We start from the raw sequence: 21,678 nt of genomic DNA, 5'->3' as shown, positions 1-21,678 counted from the left end.
TGAAACTTTGTCTCATTTCTCTTTTCCCTCTTTTGGTCAAGAAGGCTTTCTCAGTCCCATGATGCCAGGTCCTGGCTCATCCCAGGAGTTCTGTCCCACACTATCAGGGAGATTATACGCCTGGGAGTCATGTCCCACATAGCGGGGAGGACAGTAAGTTTCACCTGTTGAATTGACTTAGAGAGAGAAGCCACATCTGAGCAACAAAAGATGTTCTCAGGCATAATTATGAGAAAGCTTGCTTCTCCTCTGTAGGAATAAGTTTCATAGGGGTGAACGCCAAGATTGAGGGCTCAGCTTATTGAACTGGTTGTCCCCTCTGCTTGTAAGAATATATGAATTTCCCAGATGGGGAAGCTGAATATTTCATCCCTTCTCCCTAGTCCCCCAACAGGACTTTGAAAATACTTTATTTTCTGCCCAAATTTCTCTGGATATATCAAGGTATCTGTTCTAGTCTGCTGCCTTTACAAAATGGGATTAGAATTAAAATATGGCTTTTCTAGGGTATATAAATCCTTTCAAACAAGCACATTTCACCCTCTGGACCCTAAAATAGACATTTTTCCATATACAAAATACACTCATTCCATCACAATATCAGAAATCCTTAAACCATTTCATCAGCAATACAAATGAAACACAAAGTTAGAAACAGTACAAATTCCTATCAAAGTTAGTTACAGGCATGGTCTGTTCTAAGGCAAGGTTCTCCTCTGGCTCTGGATCTATAAAACCTCAAAACAAGTTATTTGCTGCCAACATACAAAGGAGGAACATTCATAGGATACATATACCCATTTCCATAGGGAGGAAGGAACACAGGGGCCATCGGACCCATACAGTTTCGAAAATCTGCACGGCAAAGTCCATAAGATTTCAAAGTCTGAGAATCATTTATCTTCGGGGAGAAAGCAGCAGTCTCGCCCTTTCCAAAGGCCTACCCAGAGGCCTGCCTCTCTCTGAATGCAACCTTAGAGGACTTTGGGGAGACCATCTTTTTCTTGACTCCACCCTCTCCACCGCATCGGGGCTGCACCCTGGCTCCCTGCCATCTCTGGGGCACACGCTCAACCCCTCCATGTGGTGGCAGCCAGGCTCTCCCTAAATCCCAAGGAATGTGCTTCATCCTCTCCAAGGCCTGAGGTGGCATGACACTTTGACTGCAACAGGGTGGAACACCCATCCTCTGCCTTTGGGGCAAACTCACCCTCTCCACATGCTTGGGTGGGTCTGCTCTCCTGGCCCTAGGCTTCTTGACTTCAGATCTCAACCTCCATGGTTTTGCCTCTGAAGTTATTTTTTTTTCTAATGTGTCCCTTCTCTGAACCCCCAGTACAGACTGGCAGCGGCTCTGTTTATACAGGTCACACAGCACTGTCGTTGGCTTTCTATGCAGCAGCCTTGGATCGTGCCCATCAGACATAAGGAGTTTCTACAAATCCTTCCTGGGTAACTCCATGTCCGATCCTGGCTTTCTCTGAAATGGCTAACTGGTTCCACATTGGGCCAAATCCTCATGCGGGGCATTATTCTCTGGGGACTTCCTTCCTGGAAGCCCAGAATTTTCCAGAATATTGATCTCTAGTTTCTTTGTACCCAAGAGTTCAGTTCTTAGCTTATCTCTTTCCTGTAGCATTTCACTATAAGCTGTGAGGAGAAACGAGGCTGCACTTTCAACATTTAATTTGGAGATCTCTTCTGCTAAATATCCAAGTTCTTGGCTTTTAAAATCTGCCTTCCAGCCAAAGCCACTAGTCAATTTTGCCAGATTATCTGCAATTTTAAAACAAGGCTCACTTTCCTTCCAGTCTATAATAACACATGCCTCATTTCTGTCTAAGGCTTTATCAGAAGTATCTTTAGAGTCCACATTTCTACCAACAGTCTCTTCAAAGCATTCTAGGCCTTCTCACAACTCTTGCAGAATCTTCCCCTTATCCATTTAAAAAGCCGTTGTATTTGCAACATGTTTGGTATTTGTAAACTGCAGCAGGACCCCACTCCTGGTACCAAAATCTGTTCTAGTTTGCTAGCTGCTGAAATGCAACATACCAGAAATGGAATGGCTTTTTAATAAGTTGCAAGTTAACAGTTTTTAGGCCATGGAAATGTCCCAATTAAAGCAAGTCTATAGAAATGTCCAATCTAAGTCACCCAGGGAAAGATATCTTGGTTCAAGAAGGCCGATGAAGTTCAGGGTTTCTCTCTCAAGTGAGAAGGCACATGGTGAACACAGTCAGGGTTTCTCTCTCATCTGGAAAGGCACACTGCAAACACCGCATCATCTGCTAGCTTTCTCTCCTGGCTTACTGCTTCATGAAGCTCCCAGGAGACATGTTTCTTCTTCATCTCCAAAGATCGCTGGCTGATGGACTCTCTGCTTCTTGTGGCTACATTGTTTTGTTCTCTCAGAATCTCTTTTTCTCCAAAATGTTTCCTCTTTTATAGGATTCCAGTAAACTAATCAAGACATACCCAAATGGCTGGGGACATACCTCCACCTAATCCAGTTTAACAACCACTCTTGATTGAGTCACATTACCAGGGAGATGATCTAATTACAGTTTCAAGCCTAGAGTACTGAATAAGGATTAGAAGAAACGGCTGCCTTTACAAAATGGGATTAGGATTAAAATGTGGCTTTTCTAAGTACATATATCCTTTCAAACCAGCCACTATCACACTAACCTGGACAAACCAGTAAGATCTCATGCCCTATTCAAGATTCCATGTACTTACAGGGTTCAACCAAACAGATGTACTCTGTTTTTATGAGACAACTGACAAATAGAGAAGATAATTTTAAGGATTTATGTTAAAACATGCATGCAAAACCAACTTCCTGGGTATGTCACAGATTCTCAAGGACAAGACTGTCTCCCAAACATCTATCTCAGATCCACTTCAGTTCTAGGGACTATAAAATCTTACTATTAAAAGGGATGTAAGCTCCAGTCATGTAGTGACTATTTCCTAAATTTATCTAACCTAATCATAAGAATTACCTGGGGCTCTAGATATTCTGATTAGTATATCTGGGATGGGAGTCTAAAAATCTATAATTTTAGAAAGTACCCCCAATGAGTCTAAGGGAATCACATGGGGAACACTGCCCTGGTGCAAACCCCCTGGTCTGCTGATGAGAAAATTAGGCCCAGAGAGGCTCAAAGGCCTACCCAAGATGATACGATTGACAAATGGCAGAGTTATGATTACAATGAGACTCCCAAGTTCTAATCTACTACTTTTTTCCTTCAACTCCAATCATTTTCAATCTTTTCCTCAGTATTATAAACCCAAGGGACATATAACCTACCATTCTCAATGGAGATGGGTTTTTTTTTAGTGTTCAAAACAAAAGATTCTAAGAATATCCATAACATTCACAATAGCATGCTCATGTATCACAGACGTGCATAAATTCAAGTGCATGAAGATTATAGCTTTAAGATTTTGGAGAATCTGAAGCGCTTTCCAAAACAAAGATTAGATTTCATTTAGTATCATTAAGTGTACTTAGTGTTTGAAACTTGGCAATCTGCATGATTTTACACTAAAAAGTTTAGATAGGAATTTACTGTGTAAGTAAAATTTAGATTCTGGGGTAATAAAGGCAGGACAGAGACAAACTAGGAAAACAAAATGAAAGGCAGGAAAGAGGCATATGTAGAGAAGCTGCTGGCTAAAACCTGGAAAGGAGATAACCAACAAGAGTGCTGGTTTCCAATAAGGTGACTTTAGAGGGTGTGGCTGTTCTATGACATAGCCTCTCAACAGTCCTGTTATGTCACTTTCTACTTTTACAGTGAAAAACAAACTCCAGAAAGCAGACCTACCTGGGCTGTAAGAATAAGCTCGTTGATGACATGTGCTGCATGCTGACACCGATCTGGAGGACCCATAACCTGTGCAGTTCTTTCTGGACTAATCCCATCATCTGCAGAACAAGACGAGGGATGGGATTTAGGAAAGCCCAACTTTAAAAGGAAATAAAGGTCAATCTGATTTGCAATCATTATTACTACCAATGCCAAAAGGAGCACTAAGACCATCACGAGATTCAGGGAATGTTTTGGAGTGGTTTTGTTGATAGGAAATGTGTACAACTACATCTTTTTGCACATTCTGTGTCAGTACTCGTTTCTGATACAATTACTTGAAAAATAAATAATTAAAGAAACAAAACACTCAACAGTCAAACAAAAAAACAAAGGAAATAGAACCGAGCTATGGCAATGGCTTCCAAAAATTTGTCTATCAAGATGTTTTCCTGTCTTTGGAGAATGAGGAAAATAAGGATGACATAGAAAATTTTGTCCATTACGATAAATTCACATAACTTAAAGAACTGTCCTTTATTCTAAGATTTTGCCCTTTTGTGGCTTTAAATTATCCTTAATTTTATGAAATAAAAACAATAATAGATAGCATATTTTTAAAAGTCTTTAGTTGGCAAAATTAAAAGCTAAAAATGCTATATTCATTCTCCCAAATTTTACTAGTCCAAGAAAAAACTCCTCAGCTAAGCATTCTGGCAAGAGAAGAGTGACCAAGTCAGCATACTTATTTGGCAATAATGTTAGATTGATAATGTTGTGTGTGTGTATGAGAGAGGGAGAGGGAGAGGAAGAGAGACACCTTTGTAATGCTAAGGATTTTTGAGAATCATCAAAACTAACCTGGTTTAAACTGAATCCTCACACCAGCATCATTCTGGATTTTTTTAATCATTTCCCCGTTTCTTCCTATTACAATTCCAACAGCAAACCTAGGCACAGACACCTAGGCACAGAGAAATAAAAACTGATCAGAGCTTTTTTTTCCCCTTCATTTTTAAAAAAATTTTTTGATTGTATAATATAACATATATACAAAGCAAAGAATGAAAAAAGCAACAGATTTCAAAGCACTCCTCAACAAGTAGTTACAGGACAGATCTGAGAGTTCATCATGGGCTACTACACCATCATCTCAGATTTTCTTTGTAGCTGCTCCAGAACATTGGAGGCTAGAAGGAATATATACATATATATTTTATCATCACTTTTTTTGTGTGAAAAATAATATATATACTAAAAAAGCAATAATTTCAACACACAGTGCAACACCTAGCTGTAGAACAGATTTCAGAGTTTGATATGGGTTATAATCCCACAATTCTAAGTTTTTACTTCTAGCTGCTCTAAGATACTGGAGACTAAAAGAAATATCAATATAATGATTCAGCAATCATACTCATTTGTTAAACCAGACCTTCCCTGTTTAACTCCACCATCACCTTTGATCTTTCTCCCACTCTTTAAGGGTATTTTGGTTATGCCCATTCTAACCTTTACATGTTGGAAGGGGCTGTCAATAATATGGGATAGGGGGATAGAACTAGTTGATGTTTTGGAGAGGCTGGGCCCTCTGCATTTCAGGACTTATCTAGTCCAGAGACCCATCTGGATGTTGCAGGTTTCTGAAAAGTTACCCTAGTGCATGCAACCTTTGTAGAATCTTATATAATGCCCTAGGTGTTCTTTAGGATTGGTAGGAATAGTTTTAGTTGGGGTTTGGCAATCTGTGATAGGCAGCAATGTCTAATTGAAGCTTCTTACATAGGAGTGACCTCCAGAGTAGCCTCTCTCTACACTATTAGAATTGTTTTCAGCCAATGATACTTATTAGTTACACTTCTTTTCCCCCTTTTGATCAGGATGGCATTGTTGATTCCACGGTGCCAGGACCAGACTCATTCCTGGGAGTCAACTCCCATACTGCCAGGGGGACTTTCACCCCCTTATCAGAGCTTTTTTACAAATCTGTCCTTTCTTAAAGGATATATTTTGTTACCATTTCATCAATAAAACAAGCTTCCATGTTTGATACAATCACAACACAGATCACCAGGAAAACCTGGACTTCTGTGTCTTTATCTGGGTAGTTGGATAAGCTTCAGACAAAACCTCAAAAGCAGTAGCAATGGTCCCGGGCCCCAAGTCCTGAGATGATGTAGCTGGTTCCCCTTGCTATAGGCGACCATAGCTGGGTACTAAATCCCAGTCACTGTCCCAGTTCATCCTCATACCCACTGAAGGAAATGGGAGTACTTTCATGGTTTCATAGATGAGACAAAAGTGAATAACTTGCTCAAGTTTAAAGAGCTAATAGAAGTGTGACATACTGCTTCATATCTATTCTTGTTCCCTATTTTAATTCAAGCATACCTCTATGCTGCCTCCTCCCATTCGGGAAATGAAATCACTGCGTACACCCCGAAAGTCAGCTTGGTCTTTTTCTCGGATGATCTCTAGTACCATCTCTCTTGCTTGCTGCATAAACACAAACAAAAGACATTATGAGGGAAAATAATCCTTACCAAAGACATGACACCAGGTGAAGTTTCAAGATCAAACCCTCCCAACTCTGGGCTTAAAAATTCAGAAGGTGTGCACAACTGTGAGATCTCACTCATTTATGGGATGTGGTGTATGATGATAAGGGGTGTATGTGTTGTGTGTGTGTGGGATCTCTTAAATGAAAAGTTCTTCACAGTGCCCACAGATAAGGTTCTAGCCTATTTTAAATTACAGTGGAGTTAATACAACTGGGCATAGCCAGAAGTGGATTACTAACACTCTTGAGATGTTTCTTTCTTTCCCTCTTTTTTTAAAAATAGAGTATCTTCATGCACATATAGTCCATACAGAGTATACAATCAGTGGCTCACAATATCATCACATAGTTGTGTATACATCACCATGATCATTTTCAGAACATGTGCATCACTCCAGAAAAAGAAAGAAGAAAAAACTCATACATCCCATACCCCTTATTCCTCCCTCTCACTGACCACTACTATTTCCCTCTACCCAATTTATTTTACCCCCACTCCCCCATTATTTATTTTTTTACTCATCTGTCCATACCTTGGATAAAGGAAGCACCAGACACAAAGTTTTCACAATCACAAGGTCAAATTGTAAAAGCTATATTGTTATACAATCGTCTTCAAGAATCAAGGTATCGGAACACAGTTCAACTGTATCAGGTACTTCCCTGTAGCCACTCAAATACACCAAAAGGGATATCTATATAATGCATAAGAATAACCACCAGGATAACCTCTCGACTGAAATCTCTCAGCCACTGAAACTTTATTTTGTCTCATTTCTCTTTCCCCCTTTTTGGTCAAGAAGGCTTTCTCAATCTCACGATGCTGGGCCCTGGTTCATCACAGGAGTTCTGTCCCACATCGCCAGGGTGATTACACCCCTGGGAGTCATGTGCCACCTAGGGCGGGAGTGTAGTGAGTTCACCTGCTGAGTTGGCTTAGAGAAGCCACATCTGAGCAGCAAAGAGGTTCTTTGTGGGTAACCCACAGGTATAATTCTAAATAAACTAAGCTTATTCTTTGCAGAAGGGTAGGGGCAAGCCCAACAATCAAAGGCTCAGCCTACTGGATTAGTCGTCTTCACTGCTTGTGAGAATATCAGGAACACCCCAGATGGGGAAGTTTAATATCTCTTCCTTTCTCTCCTATCCCCCAAGGAGACGTTACAAATACTTTTTTATTCTCTGCCAAAATTACTCTGGTATTTATAGGGGAATCATACTAATCTGCACAAACCAACCAGATTTCATGCCCTATTCAAGATTCCATGTAATTATGGTGTTCAACTAAACTGACCATTCAAGTTAAATTAGATAATGCACTATCCAAAATATAAATTTTGCACCAAATAAACACCTGAGATGTTTCCTGCATGACATTTCTTTGTAGTTGGGGAGAAGTTTTCTGAGAGCTCTGACTGTGGGTAGATTCTATGAGAAAGAAGAAATTACCAAGACTTTTCATCACAGAAAGGTTAAAAAAAAAAAAAAGCAAGTCAAGAAAATATGAAAAAATAACTTATGGTATTGAGAATTCTTATTTCTTAAATTATTTCAATCCTCCTTGGCAAAATTATCCCATGGATTTGACTGTATTAGAGGTTGAGTTAATCGTCCTCTCGCTACAGAATACTCTTAGTAAGAATATCCCTGCACATCTACCTGCCAAAACCAGTACTAGCCACACAGTTATCTGCACTAAAGACCTACTGTACATAACAACTCAAGGTAACTGGGGAACCTATACTGAGTTCCAGTTCTAGAAACAAAACAAAACAAAAAGAGCAATTAAATGAATAGTCTTAGGACCTTTGGAGAAATCGGAATACAGACTGGATATTAGGTGATGTTATGGCATTACTGTTAATATTTCTGGCCTAGATTTGTAGAAACTCCTTATTCTTAGGAGATGCATGCTGTAGGATTTAGGGGTAAGGACCCATAACATCTGCCACCTAGTTACAAAGAATATATATAAAATGGCACAATGTTTGGCAGGTGGAGGGAACAGTTTTTACTGTATTATCCTTTCAACTTCTCTGTACGTTTGCATTTTTTATAATAAAAAGTTGGGGAGAGAAAAAAAAGAAACAACAATTTATCCTAAAGAGAGCAGACAGTTTCCTCCCAAATAAAAATTCCAGAATACATTTAGTTTTAAAATAAAAGTACATGCCAAACCTTAAGTTATAATTATTTTCCTGTAAATGTGGGAAACAGCAATTAAATCAACTCTTTGCTTGAGTATTTTTCTACAAAAGACAGAATCAAAGGTGGAAATAATGGGAGGAAAGGAGGGAATTCTGATGAAGTCAGGCAGATTCTGTTGTTCAGCATAGCACTCCGGCATACTCTGAGCGCTGAATTCTTCTGAAGAGTTCTATGACATAACGTCAGTAGAGTGTACAAGCTGTGTGAGCAAAGTAAGGAAAGGCTAGCTGTAATTGGATTTTTTTTACAAAAGCCCACCTGTTTAATTTAAAGAGGTTGGATGATTTGGGGGAAGAAACCACTTGGGGAAAAGGGCAGTCATGACCTTGGCCTGCAGGAAAGAAGTCAAGGGTTGCATCACTGACTGGAGCAAGCAAAGAAGCCACTTTAATCACTGGTCCTCAATCTATTTTAAAATCATCATTTCACCTATGTACTCTGACAGAACAACAACAACAACAGAATCTATCAATTCTATTAATTGGAGTTTACCTGAATGATAGTGTTAAGAGTTTGAAGAAAAAGTATATTGCTAGAGACTGGTAAACTTCACTGTATCAAAACCCCAATGCCCCTATAAAAGAACAGCTACTGATGAGGACTGGCTTCCCAAGGTCCATACCCCTGGAACTACTCTAAATGCAGCAATGGTAAGGCAGACTGCAGCTAGCAGAAAACATAAGCACATTCATATTTCATCAGGAGCAGGTGCAATTCTATATCCACAGCCCACTTGCATTCTTACTAACAGCAAAAGTTGGAGGGATGGAGTCATTCCAGGTGGTTCCTAAGCCCATTTTTGCTTTCAGCAACTGGACTGTCTGCTGTGGACAGGGAGCTCAGGCATAGGACACATGCTACTAGGGCACATATGCGCCTTGTGTGGCTCTGGCACTTCTGCTCACCTACAACCCCAGCTGGAAGCCTTGCAAAAATGAGCCACTTGTAGAGAGAGAAAGAAAGAGGGAGGAGAGGGGACAGAGTGGGAAAGACAGAGAGGGAAAAAGGGAAGGAGTGAGAGAGGGAGAAGGGAGAGAGGGAGACAGGAAGAGAGGAAGAGAGGGAGAGAGGAAGAGAGGAAGAGAGGGAGAGAGGGAGAGAGGGAAAGAGAGAGAGGGAGAGAGGGAGAGAGGGAGAGAGAATGAGCAAATAAAAGCCAAACACAATCTGCACCTGAGCTGAACATAGGTCAGCAAATTTAAAACTGCTTATGCTCAGCGTTATCCAACAAAACCTGCTGCAATGATGGAAGTGTTGTGTATCTGTGCCGCCTACATGGTAGCCACTATCCTCATGTAGCTATTAAACACTTGAAATACGGCCAGTATAAAAGAGGAACTGAATTTTCATTTAATTTTAACTAATTTAAATAGGTACATGTGGCTAAGTGGCTCCTATATTAGGCAGTACAATTACAGGTTCTTTATATCATCAAACTTGGTTTGGGAAAACAGCTTTCCTTAAATAAAGGAATAAGTTTGATAATTACTTGAGTGAGATAAAAGCTTTAGAGGTTATCACTAAGTGACACCCCCCATATCCAGGATCCACATGAATACAAATTTTCTTTCCTACCTGTACTTTAAATGGATCTCCAGTGATGCGAAGAGGCTTATCTGCTCCCGTAGGCAATGGGCCGTCTTGGATCATGACCATTTTCACACCTGTCCGTTCCTAAGGGGAAATACATACCAGTATAGTCCTCACTGACATGAATAATAAAGTAGGAAGGTAGAAAAAGGTAGGCTGGGTCAGGTAATGTCCACAATAAACCCTATGTCTTAGCTCCCACAAGGTACTGCCACTCTGATTTGGACACTGAAGCTTGACTCATAAATGTGGACATACAGGGTGTGCTAGAGACCTTGCAAGTTTAATAAGTATAACTATTTCCAAAAATCATTCTTTCTCCTCTTTTTTTCGGTTCCTAAAGAATCTCAATATTAATGTGTTTTTTTAATTAAATGCTAAAGGTACCTCACTAAGTGCTTTTTTAACATTGCCTGATTAGAACTTATGCACAGCTATAGAGGGTGATACTACCATCTTCCCCATTTCATAGTTCTAGAGAGCTCTTAGAGTAAGCTGCCCAAGGTAAAGAGTTAGTGAGTGGCAGATTGAAATTTGGAATCTGGAATTCTAAATCCTAAACTCTTAGAAACTACACTAGAAAGCTTTCCACATTCTGAGGACTGGATTACGAGAGTGCATGCAAAGCAAGCCCTACACACCTCACCTGCAATTTCAAAACTTTCAAAGCTGTGAAACCAAAAGTTTGGTCATAACCAATATGGCAGCAAAACTAAACTGAACTCACAGAGGTATATTTCTAGTCTCTTTCACTGAGTATGACCATTACTATGTTCAGCTAAGGAAATACTTATTTGATTACAGGATGCAGCCCTGGCCTTTGCTGGGGGTGTTAAACTAACCCCCTAAACATCATGGAAGAGGAATTTTGGAGCCCAATAGCAGCTAACATTTATGGAGCACTTATTCAGTATTAGGCTGCGCGCTAAGGTCTTTCTTCTATTCTTTCAGCTTCATTACAACACTGAGCCCAGTACTTCCCCTCTTATATAGATGAGGAAACAAGAATGTTCAAAAAGGAAATAAATATATTTAAGACCATATAACTAATGAGGGGGAGTGTTAAATCAGGGCATCGGACTCTGAACATTGTATTTTTATCTGGGAGGCTGTAAGTTGATGGTAAATGCTCATATATACACAGGAAGCTCAGCCAGGGAAAGTCATGACAAAACCTCCCAAACTAGGAAGATGAAGATCTGTTCAAGGGCAGCCACTCTGCTCTGCTAAGGGCTCACATACCTGCAACTGCTTTATTGTTTCCCCTCCTTTGCCGATAACCAGGCCCACTTTAGATGCTGGGATAAGAATCTCCTGGATTGTGCTGTTGCCGTCTATATCATTATGAAAGCCAGGTCCATTCCGACAGCGGTCCACAATCTGCCCCAGCAGCCGTTTGGCTTGTCTTTGAGAGGAAAAAGAACCATAAGAGAACCAGCATTAAATGAATGCTCTCAGTAGCCAAGAAAGGGAAACAGCACCAGGGAAAAACATGAGGCAGTCAAGATAGCCCTTCATCCAGCTTCAGCAACTGCCCCACAACCCGGGAGAGTTTCTTTGCCATCCTCCATGCTACTAGGCTGGAATTCAAAAGCAACACACACCACAATAGCAACATCCCAACAAACAGCCTTTAAAAGTGGGCTACTGCTAGACACAGCCCACCTTCAACAGCTTGCCCTCTGCTTGTGCTTATGTCTTGTATTCATTCCACAAACTGCATCACCTTCTATTAGAATGTTAGCTCCTCTGGTGGTAAAGATAACCTTTTATCCCTTTGCATTTCTCTCTGTTCCCCAAATCCCAGCATAATCTTTCTCACAGAGAATATACTCAATATATGTTTGTTAAATAAGGGCAGGAGATAGAGCAATGAGACAGATGGGAAGAAAGAAAGCAAGGGTTAGTAGTCATACTTTGAACTTTGAAACTCTAAATTTCTTCCCCATAACCAACTAAGCTGCTCCCTGACTTTTAAACTAAAGCTATATATCACCAGTTTGGTTTAAAGAGGTGGGAAAAGGAGGAGGCAGTGCCCTGATGCAGTAATATACTTATATATACCTGCTTTGTATCAGCAAATTCAGGATGCTGCATTTCACAAATACTACTACTTTTGTGTTGATTTACTTGGGGAAGAGGAGGAAAACTGCAATGTTGTAACAGTACAACCTAGTCTACCAATGTCATCTGTTCGACTAATTTCCTTTTCTGCACCAGAATCTCCCCTGGCTGTTATCTGCAGTTATTTATTCCTTAAATTATCATGTATAATTTGGTTTTGGTTTTCTCTAATAAGGAAGAATTTAGCCAACTAAACAGGCTGTCTATACTACTCAATGAAGAAAATGGAACCGTTTCCTCCTAAAATTACAATTCCATTGCCTCGACTCCTTGAGAAGAACATGAAACAGGAATGGTTAGAAGAGTAGAGAAAGAAAAAGGCAGAAAATAGATGCTGCCTCCTGTAGTCTTGAGCCTAAGTGTATAGAATCAGCCTTTTGTATCTTCTCAGTTACACTGGCTTTTTAATATTTTGCTTGTGTACTAGATTAACCTGTGTTGGAAGAAAAATGCTTTGACTCCAGCAAAACCATCCAGCTTGCCCTATAATGCACACCTGCCAGCAATATTTCTTCTGGTTCACTGCTTGCAATGTTACAGCAGAACAAGAGAATTTAAACTCATGTAGACTCCTAGAGAAATGAAAACAATAAAACAGCCCTACCTATTGAGCCAGATATAATCTTAGCACCCCTGTCTCCAAACGCAATGCTACTGAGAAGATTGAAAAAGGAAAGTGAGCAGATTCTAAGTTAGTACATCCCTTTTCCCCAGGAGGTTCTTGGATATGAGGCCTGCATCTGGTACAAGATTAAGTGTGCAAATGCCACAGAAGGAAAACAATGCTAGCCTTAAAAGCTGTTGCAAGGGCCCCAAAAGTCAATACCTCAGGCCAGTTCATATGGCCCTTTGGAGTGGAGCAACAGCCAGGCAGAGTCAAGTTCATTTGGTTCACAAATATCAAAAGGGCAAATGGGATCAACCCCAGGCAAAAGACCTGGTATTAAGATTCTCGATGGTTTACAAAGTGATAGGCTTACTAATCCAGACCTGCTCAGGTAAAGAGGTGTTAACAAAGAAGAAGGTTAAGTTGATTAGAGGATTTAGACAGGGTGAATGTGCACTCTTGATAACCTGGTTTATGAAGTAGACATTAGGACAATGTGAGAATTCCGTAGGACTTAAAAAAATGGTGATAAAAATGGTGATACCTTCTATGTTTAAGGTTACAGAAAAACTCCCCTCCCAGATCTTTTTATATATAAACATCTGCTTTTGCGGCCAGGACTGCAGCATATATCAACAATGTTTAATAACAGTTCTGCCCTTCCATTTCTCCCCATTTGGGGAAGGAGGAAGAAGAGTGAAAGGAAAAAGTAAATAAAATAAACTTACTCAATACTTTCTGGGGTTCCGGTAAGTACACAGGGCCTCTCTGGAATCCCAGAACTCTCTATAAGAAGAATCAAGAAGATGAGGTGTGTTGGTGGGCATCAGGCAACTGTGTACCTTTGCCTTTGGGTACAGACTGTTTCTCTGTGGCTGGGTCCTAAAGCAGCCCCACAGCAGCCCAGTCTCCCAGAAAAAGACAGTTTGCTTCCTTTTGTGGAGATTATATTAGGCTCGTACCTCTCCACCCTAGATGCTTAAAGTAGAAACATGCTGACAGGGGAACTTGGGAGGACCTGGCAGAGGTTTGTTAGTTGGTCCTAATTACCAGTCTTAGCTTCATTTCTGACCCACATAGTTGTTAAAAATTGCCTGAGTCACTTTACCAGGCTATTCCTCAGTTTCTCCATTTGTAGAATAGTTCAATGGTCAATTGTCTGCAAATAGTGCTGATGCATACTAGTAAATAATTTAACAATATGCACATTAGGACTATTATCAGTTACTGTATGAATATCCCAAGAGATCAGTGCCATCCACATAGAACTGGTTTTGAGCTAGTTTATGAGAGAAAAATCTCACTTTCCAACACCACACAGGATGCTTATTTTTTCCCTAAAAACAAACCAACCTTAAAATTCTTCCTCAAAAAAAAAAAAAGAAAAGAAAAAAAGAAATAGCTAGCAGCAACTACTGCCTTGAAGATTCTGTAATAATTATCTTTTTAAACCACAAACATTTTTCTAGTCAAATGTCCTCCATATTTCCTCCTCTATGGAAAAAGGTCAAAACGCAAATTAGACAATAAAACTATATATCCTGAAATGTGCTTTAACACGTGTTAATTCAGCCAGAATTCCCTTCTGTCCTTTTTTCATGGAGGAAAGGGATGGTCTAATCCAGGGGAGCCAGTGTGCAGTCCCCAGGAGTGTATATAGGCCCCGCCATGTCTGGCATAATATTCTGGTGCAGAAAACAGAGGTCCTAGAGTGGCAGATGTTCAAGAACGGACAATGCCTTGCCATACAACTGTGGGAGCCTTGTCTCTGGGACTGCTTCTACTCTGGTTTTTCTGGTTCTCATCTGGAAGTCCAGAAGTGCACCGAACACAGCAACTGCATATACTTACTTACCTAAGCTCTTGAACTTTAAAGCAAAGGCACTGAATCTGGAAAACTTTTTAAAATACAGGTATTTACCAAATTGATATCTATGAAAAAAGCCCTTACCTGAAGCTATCTGAATTTTGCAACCAGATTCTGCTTGAATCCTTGAAATCTGCTCACCTCCCCTGCCAATAACTGAAACAAATTGAACAGTGTCAGAATATGCCCCCCCTTCATATTTAACCATGCATGTATGAATGAATGAATTCAATAAATATTTGCAAGTAGGTCACAACATTACAAATCAAGTTGGTCTCCGTGACCCCATTTCAACTCTTCAGGAAATAAAGTAGTATAAATTTTCTATGATAATAGTAGACAGATACACAGCATTATAGTTGAAGTGGGAAGGTGGGAGAGTGGGGGGATCCTTGGCCCAATATTCTGGTCTCTCCCTCAGCTTGGAGATACTTCTGTAGTGCTTCAGGGCAGTAGAAAATAAAGCTTGAAAAGCATTCTACCACACATGATGCACGTGCCAAGAGATTAAAATGAAAAGAACAGACAAGAATCAGGGAAAGAGTAGATAATGTGGATACTTACTAAATCCAACCATTTTATCAGGCACTTTGAATTCTTCTGTTATTACTGCCCTAAAAACAAAGAACATTTTTTGGGAAAAAAATAAAGCATTTTGTAAGCATTTTAGATTTCTAAACTTCCTATATTGGTAATGGTGGAATATATAGACATAAAATAAATCATACCAATTTGACTAAAGAATCCAAAACCATCTAAAAAGTGTATCATATAATGAGCCCTTTGGACAACCACTCTTAGAGAAGGGCCAAGCTTTCCATCTCCTTGTGGCCTCTGGCTTTTCATTAAGCCATCCATTCCTCTAATTTAAACTGCCTTTTCTTCATATAGCTCATTTTCAGTATTGCTTAATTTATACCTTGTTAGATCTTCTGTAAACTAATGGGATATCAATCCCAGGACACTTAAAAAGTTCTTCGGGGTTTTCCTTGGAGATGTTCATATTTTTATTATGGTGTCCTCCCTAGATAAGGAGACAGTCAAATTTTTGTCCACATTACTTGTTTCCTGATCTTTTTGTTTTTTGGCCCCCCTCTAATTTATCTATGTCTTTTAAGGCGGGAAGCCCAAAAAGAACCAGTATCCAATGGAAATCCAATCAGCGTTGACCAGGACAGAATAATTACCTCACTTACTTCACAAGATACTTCTGTTAAATGCTATTCCATTCATTATGTGTCTTTTTTTTTTTAAACAACTATTACACTGGCTCTTTTGAACAAACCTTCAAATTTCCCATACAGTTTATTGTGGACAATACCCAATTTGCCTGACACCCCAGAAAGCAATTAAATCTAAACATTTACCTTAGGAGGAAACTAAATGCAAGTAGTTTAAAAAAAGAAAAAAGGAAAAAAAAAAGGCAAGCATTTTTAAACATCTTTCACACAGCTGGATTTTTACCCAACATGGAAAGGATTGAATAAAGTGCATGTTTTTAGAGAAAGTGCAGCACTTAGAAGAAATGCAATAGCATAAATAGCACTTGCCACTGTATCATTTTGATGGGAGCAAACAGAGAATCTTCTCCTTATGGAGTTTACATCCTCAGGGTTTATATATATGGAAGAATTCTCTCTAACTTTTGGGTTATACACCTTCGTCTTGAAACCAGGCATTTTTTGGATTTCCTAATTGGTAACACTGTGGACAGGAATGTCAATGTCATTAATGACATTAATGCCTAATACATTCCAAGATAGATGCTGGGTTCTTTTCAGGCTGTGTCTCTGGGAAGGATAATAGTGCTCCTGGATAGCCATGAAGTTGCTGCTCACATCATGTGTAGCCTAAGCAGTCTACTATCAGAAAATACTACTGGGAAATTTACTAGAAGGGGTTCAACACTATAACAATATAAAATGTAACAAAACTTGTACAGTTCCTTAGACCCCAGGAACAACCCTGAGGAAGAAACCTACCAAGACGAATTGCTTTGGGCTTCATGGAAGGACAGGCTCTATTCTAAACACAAGGCTGAAATTTGTCTAATGCACAAAGTCTAAACATTTTGAAAAGTAAAATCCTGAACAATTATGCCTTTATGGAAAATTAACATTTTTTGATACTAACAAAGTTAGTATCAGGTTTAAATTATTCTAACTCATTAAAAACCCCAAGTAAACAAAGAAACAAAAAAATCAGGACAAATCTTTTGTTAATTAACACCTGGTGATTTCTAAATTTCAAAACCTCTAAACATTTCTGGGAAATACAAGAGGACATAATTGTATCATTGGTGGTGAGGATTAAGAATAATATATTATAGAAGAGTTACACAGCACAAGATTTCATCCATTACAGAACAGAAGTTGTTACATAGAAGGTTTCCTGTACATTTTAACCTCCCCCCCCCCCCCGTTTTATCCTTTTTGAAAGATAACACAGTGAGCACAAACTTCTTATCTTATAGATTGGCCTTTTTAAAGCTCAGAGGTCTTTATACCTTACTAAATCCCCAATGTTCAATGACAGGCTGGGAAGAGAAACTGAAACAGGGAAGAATCAATTGGGCAGTTACCCAAGGTTCCTTGGCATGCCCCTATCACTACAGCAGTGGGTAGAAACCTGGTTTCTGGCTTCTCAGGCCCTTGTACCAGCCATCTACCTACACTCTTTGAGTACCAAAAATGCTATCTTGTAAAAATTCAACACTCAGACTCTTTTTCAGCACACCTTTTCTCAAGTAAAGAGGCTAAGGATTCATAAAACACTAGGAAAATCATAAAATATTTTATATCCTCTTCTTTTAATTTAAAAGTATGTCTATAGAAAGAGCAAGTCTAACATTCTAAAAGTCTTTTAAGGTTACAAATAATAATGACTGATTTTTAATACCTTGTTTTAGTTTATCTCTTGAATTACACTGTCTTAGAAAGGGCTCGCAAATACTTGAGTCTTAAAGAAATCTAGTCCATGGTTTTTCACACTCTCAACCTCTGACTTTCTAAGATGCTAGTACAGATGGTGGATCAATAAACAATTAGAAATGATCAATAAATAATAAAACATAACCCACTGCTTACCTTTGATGTACCAAGGCCCCTAACTGGTTACCTACTGTGGCAAAGAGAAAGAAAAAGAAAAATCAAAGCATTAGCACGGATAAACTAACTTCATCTTTATACAAGTTCTTACAATTTCAGGGGGAAAGAAAAGAAAGACAGAAAGAAAGCAAACAGTAATTTAGGCTCAGTGGCTGAAATGAATGAGTTATATGATATGAAACAGGAGGGGACGCCTTGATCAACACAGTCTCTAACCCAGTGTCCAGCTGAATGCAGGATAAGAAATTGATCTGTGTGTCTACATGCTGAGAGGCCTGGGAGAAAATCCTGCTTGTCTGAATCCCTCTAACTTCCCATCTCCCTCCTGCTCCTGACCCAAACTCAATGTAAAGACAGAGAGGGTTCCTTCTTTCTTTTTCAAAAAAACAAATTAGAAGATTTGGCCTTCTTGGAAGCATTGCTAAGAACTGCTCCAAGGCAGCTGTAGTCACTAAAAACATGCACATATGTTCCTGCTAGACATATGGAAAGGAACATCTCTTTACTCCCCCCACTTTTCCTAGAGCATAAGCATCTCAAGGAGAGGATCTGACCTCCTCCCTTTGGGCCTCTTCACTGACCCCACCATAGCAGTCAGTATGCAATGGATATGAAGAACAAGCAACTTCTTTCAAGCCCATTTTACAGAGATAACAGAGTTCAACAGTTTATTATTAAAACCATCTGTAAACACATTTTCAAAGCCACTTTAGCTATGCTTTTTTCAGTTTCTCCTCTTTCAGCTACTGATCAGTGTCTCCTTCATTAGCCATCAGCAAAAATGAGTCTATGGTAAAACTACGGTGTTTTTCTTTTGGAAAATGCAGCAACGAAAAGGTACAAAACCAAATATATTACCAAGCAACTGAACAAACCTTACAATATGCTAAAAAGAGCATTAAAAAATGCTTTGGAGAAAGTTATTTATTATAAGGGCAGATAGATAAGCAGAAAAGGACCAACTATATCAATGTCAGAACAGTGAAATGATCTGACATCTGAAATATAAGAAAGACCCCAGCTGCCATTCTTTATGTCTAAACTTAACCCTGGCATTCTCTGACTGGAGTAGCTGGTCTTGAAAGAACAAAGGAAAAGAAACGAGAATATGACTTGCTTTTTTAATACTTTCAAACTTACAGGACAATTACAAATGTAACACAATCCCATATAGGGAACACCAAGATATACCTATCCTCCAGATAGAGAGCCACCAATATTAGCACTTTGACACATTTGCACTCCCTCCCTTTTCCTTTCTATATGTCCACCTATTTATCAAAGCATTCTCTGAATATTTGGGTGTAGGTAGTATGTGTCATGCTCCCTCAACAAGTAATATTGCCATATACATTTTCTAAGAATAAGAATTATTCATTATACAAACAACCTACATGCAGTTATCAAGTTCAAGAAATTTAACACTGATATAAAGCTTACTGTCTATGCTCCAATTTTCTCATGTCCCAATAATGTCCATCTTAATCTTTTTACCTCCTTATGAGATTCTGTCCAGGATCACATATTATTTTTAATTGTCAGAACATTCTATTTTAAAAGGAAAAAAAAAAAGGATAGAGAAACAATGCTAGCAAAAAAGTAAACAAAGCTACAGAGTCAATACCATATTTCTCCTGGATCAATAGCAAGATAATGGTTTGCTGCCAAAACATTGACACTATATGCTATTAATCTGTTTATCTCAGCAGTAAGAGAATTGTTTGTTATTGACTCTTAAAATTTTCTTTTTGCATACCTAGTCTAAACATAACACTCACTTGGGATAGGTAGTGCTCATGATTCCCATTTCACATGAAAGCTGAACAATTAAGAGCTTAGGAAAGGAATACCCATTATAGACTTAGCCCCTGAATAAGGTTAGAGAGGAATGTTCACTTTCTAAGGGATTAGGTAGGAAAAAAAAGATACCAAAAGAGAACATGAATGACAGAGTGTCCTCTAGTTTGGTCAGATGTTCTTATTTAAGTAAGGATCAAGCTTAGCTTTCCTGATTACTGCCAGAATCTCTTTCTTAGTGGGTGAATAATCTACTGATGACAGAGAAAATAAAATGTCTCGAAATGATAAGAACAAAGAGGAGAGGCACTTAGGCCCTCAACAGGGCAATGTGGTTGGACCTTGGCTCCTGACCCACTATGCTGTTTGGTAAGAGAAGCCAAAAAGCTGATAATGTTCGGATATTTCTGCTTCAGCCAGAAAAGCCACAGAAACAGAGTAAAGGGCAACTTTTCCAAAAAGAACTCCATTAGAGTTGTAAGAACACTCAGAAGACTCGTGTTAAAAAATCATTCGAAATTTTGTGCTTGTCATAAAAATGGAAATTCCTTTTGTTGGCGAAGTATATGTCACAGGTGCCGCATTTCTGACAGCTAATGCTCTGCTGACAAGTGGAGGTGCTTATGAGGATTGAAAATAAAAGCACACACATCATCATTCCACAAACAGATGAACTGCTGAAAGCCACACTATCAAAGAATGAAATAAAATTCAAATCCAGATTCAACTCTTTTGATCTGGTGGACTCTTAAGGACAAATTGTCTACCTTCTCCATGCAAATGGATGTAGCTCACGGCTGAAACGCGTGATTTGAAGTTCCATTCCCTTCAGAAAAATTCCCATTTGATACCGAAAAATGAAAACCAGCAGTTAGATAAGGGGGCATGGGGCATTCATACAGCACACAGATAACAGGACCTCTCCTTAGTCTACATGTATAAAAGGGGTCAAACTAGGGAGGCACGTGGTAACTACAGTCATTTTACTGTAAAAAAGGAAAAATGCTGAATAAAATCAGTCCTATTTTCCGTTAATGGTGCATGCTGGTCGAAAATGCCTCATCTTGCTTCAAAAGTTCACCTTAGCTGAATTCTAGCACACATGCATGCACACGCACACACATGTATAATTTTCATTTCTTGCACACTATATAATAAGAAGCCACTTGGGCTATGGAAAAATGAAATTCCAAAAGAAAATATTCATCCCACAATAGAAGAAATTCTTTCTGAAGAGCAATACTCTGATAATTTCAGTAACAATCTTTTAAAAAATAAGGCAGCTGAACACTTTTTAATATTAGTGAGGAGAAAAAAACAACCTACAATTTTTAGCCCCTAAAAGAAAAGCTAACAAAATATCACTGGGAAACATACCTAATTTTATAATATGTATCAATTTTAATAGCTAACCCTCCCAAAAGCCCAAGATACAAAAGTACCAATTTCCCCTCAAAATAGTGTACCAGCAGCATGTGCTAGTATTAGCATTGTACATAACAGCAGTTCTGAGACAGGTAAGTGAATCAACCAGTATAGAAAATGTCAGCTTTTATATGACTGGCAAAAACAAACAACTCAAAGTCTCCTTTTCACATTTTCAAAACAACTGTCCCCTAAAGTCCCTTCCTTGGATTCATGGCCTCTTCTGACTGACCTTTTCAAACCCACTAAGGTCAGTAATAGCTATCTATAGTGATTTTAACAGTTTTCAAAGTGTTTTTTAAATAAAGTTTCCCCTCCCCCCAGGGACCATACAAAGGCTTGCTACATTCTAAAGCAGCAATCCTGCATCAGGGCCACAATCACTGATATGTTGAATTCAACTGAAAGACTCTTGACAACTAATCCATTACTAATTTTGCAAACAATTTTTTTTTTAAAATGAGTATATGTCACTCAATATCGTCATTCACACTTAGAGTCTAACATTCTTTTGTGAGTGGAAAGGAATAATAACACTAGATAACCCTAGGTGCTTTTCTGGGTGTCTCACC

General features: G+C 39.0%; 1 protein-coding gene across 3 annotated transcripts in view; it reads right to left on the bottom strand.

Moving 5' to 3' along the window:
• The window catches only part of FUBP3 (far upstream element binding protein 3), a 55,624-nt gene that overhangs the window by 14,409 nt on the left and 19,537 nt on the right, over positions 1–21,678 (bottom strand). For 2 of the 3 annotated variants that reach the window (XM_077147124.1, XM_077147131.1), the window contains exons 3-11: positions 17,864–17,897; positions 15,342–15,391; positions 14,862–14,933; positions 13,639–13,696; positions 11,422–11,584; positions 10,165–10,263; positions 6,213–6,317; positions 4,683–4,785; positions 3,840–3,940 (exon numbers count right to left, since the gene is read on the bottom strand). In XM_077147124.1, the coding sequence (XP_077003239.1) occupies positions 3,840–3,940; positions 4,683–4,785; positions 6,213–6,317; positions 10,165–10,263; positions 11,422–11,584; positions 13,639–13,696; positions 14,862–14,933; positions 15,342–15,391; positions 17,864–17,897 (785 nt within the window). The remainder of the gene's footprint in view (positions 1–3,839; positions 3,941–4,682; positions 4,786–6,212; positions 6,318–10,164; positions 10,264–11,421; positions 11,585–13,638; positions 13,697–14,861; positions 14,934–15,341; positions 15,392–17,863; positions 17,898–21,678) is intronic. The other variant, XM_077147129.1, reaches the window with a different exon arrangement.

Source organism: Tamandua tetradactyla, chromosome 2 (genome assembly GCF_023851605.1).
Source record: "Tamandua tetradactyla isolate mTamTet1 chromosome 2, mTamTet1.pri, whole genome shotgun sequence".
Classification (NCBI taxonomy): domain Eukaryota; kingdom Metazoa; phylum Chordata; class Mammalia; order Pilosa; family Myrmecophagidae; genus Tamandua; species Tamandua tetradactyla.
The sequence above is the reverse complement of the archived record's forward strand: the minus strand, read 5'-3'. Positions and strand labels throughout refer to the sequence as shown.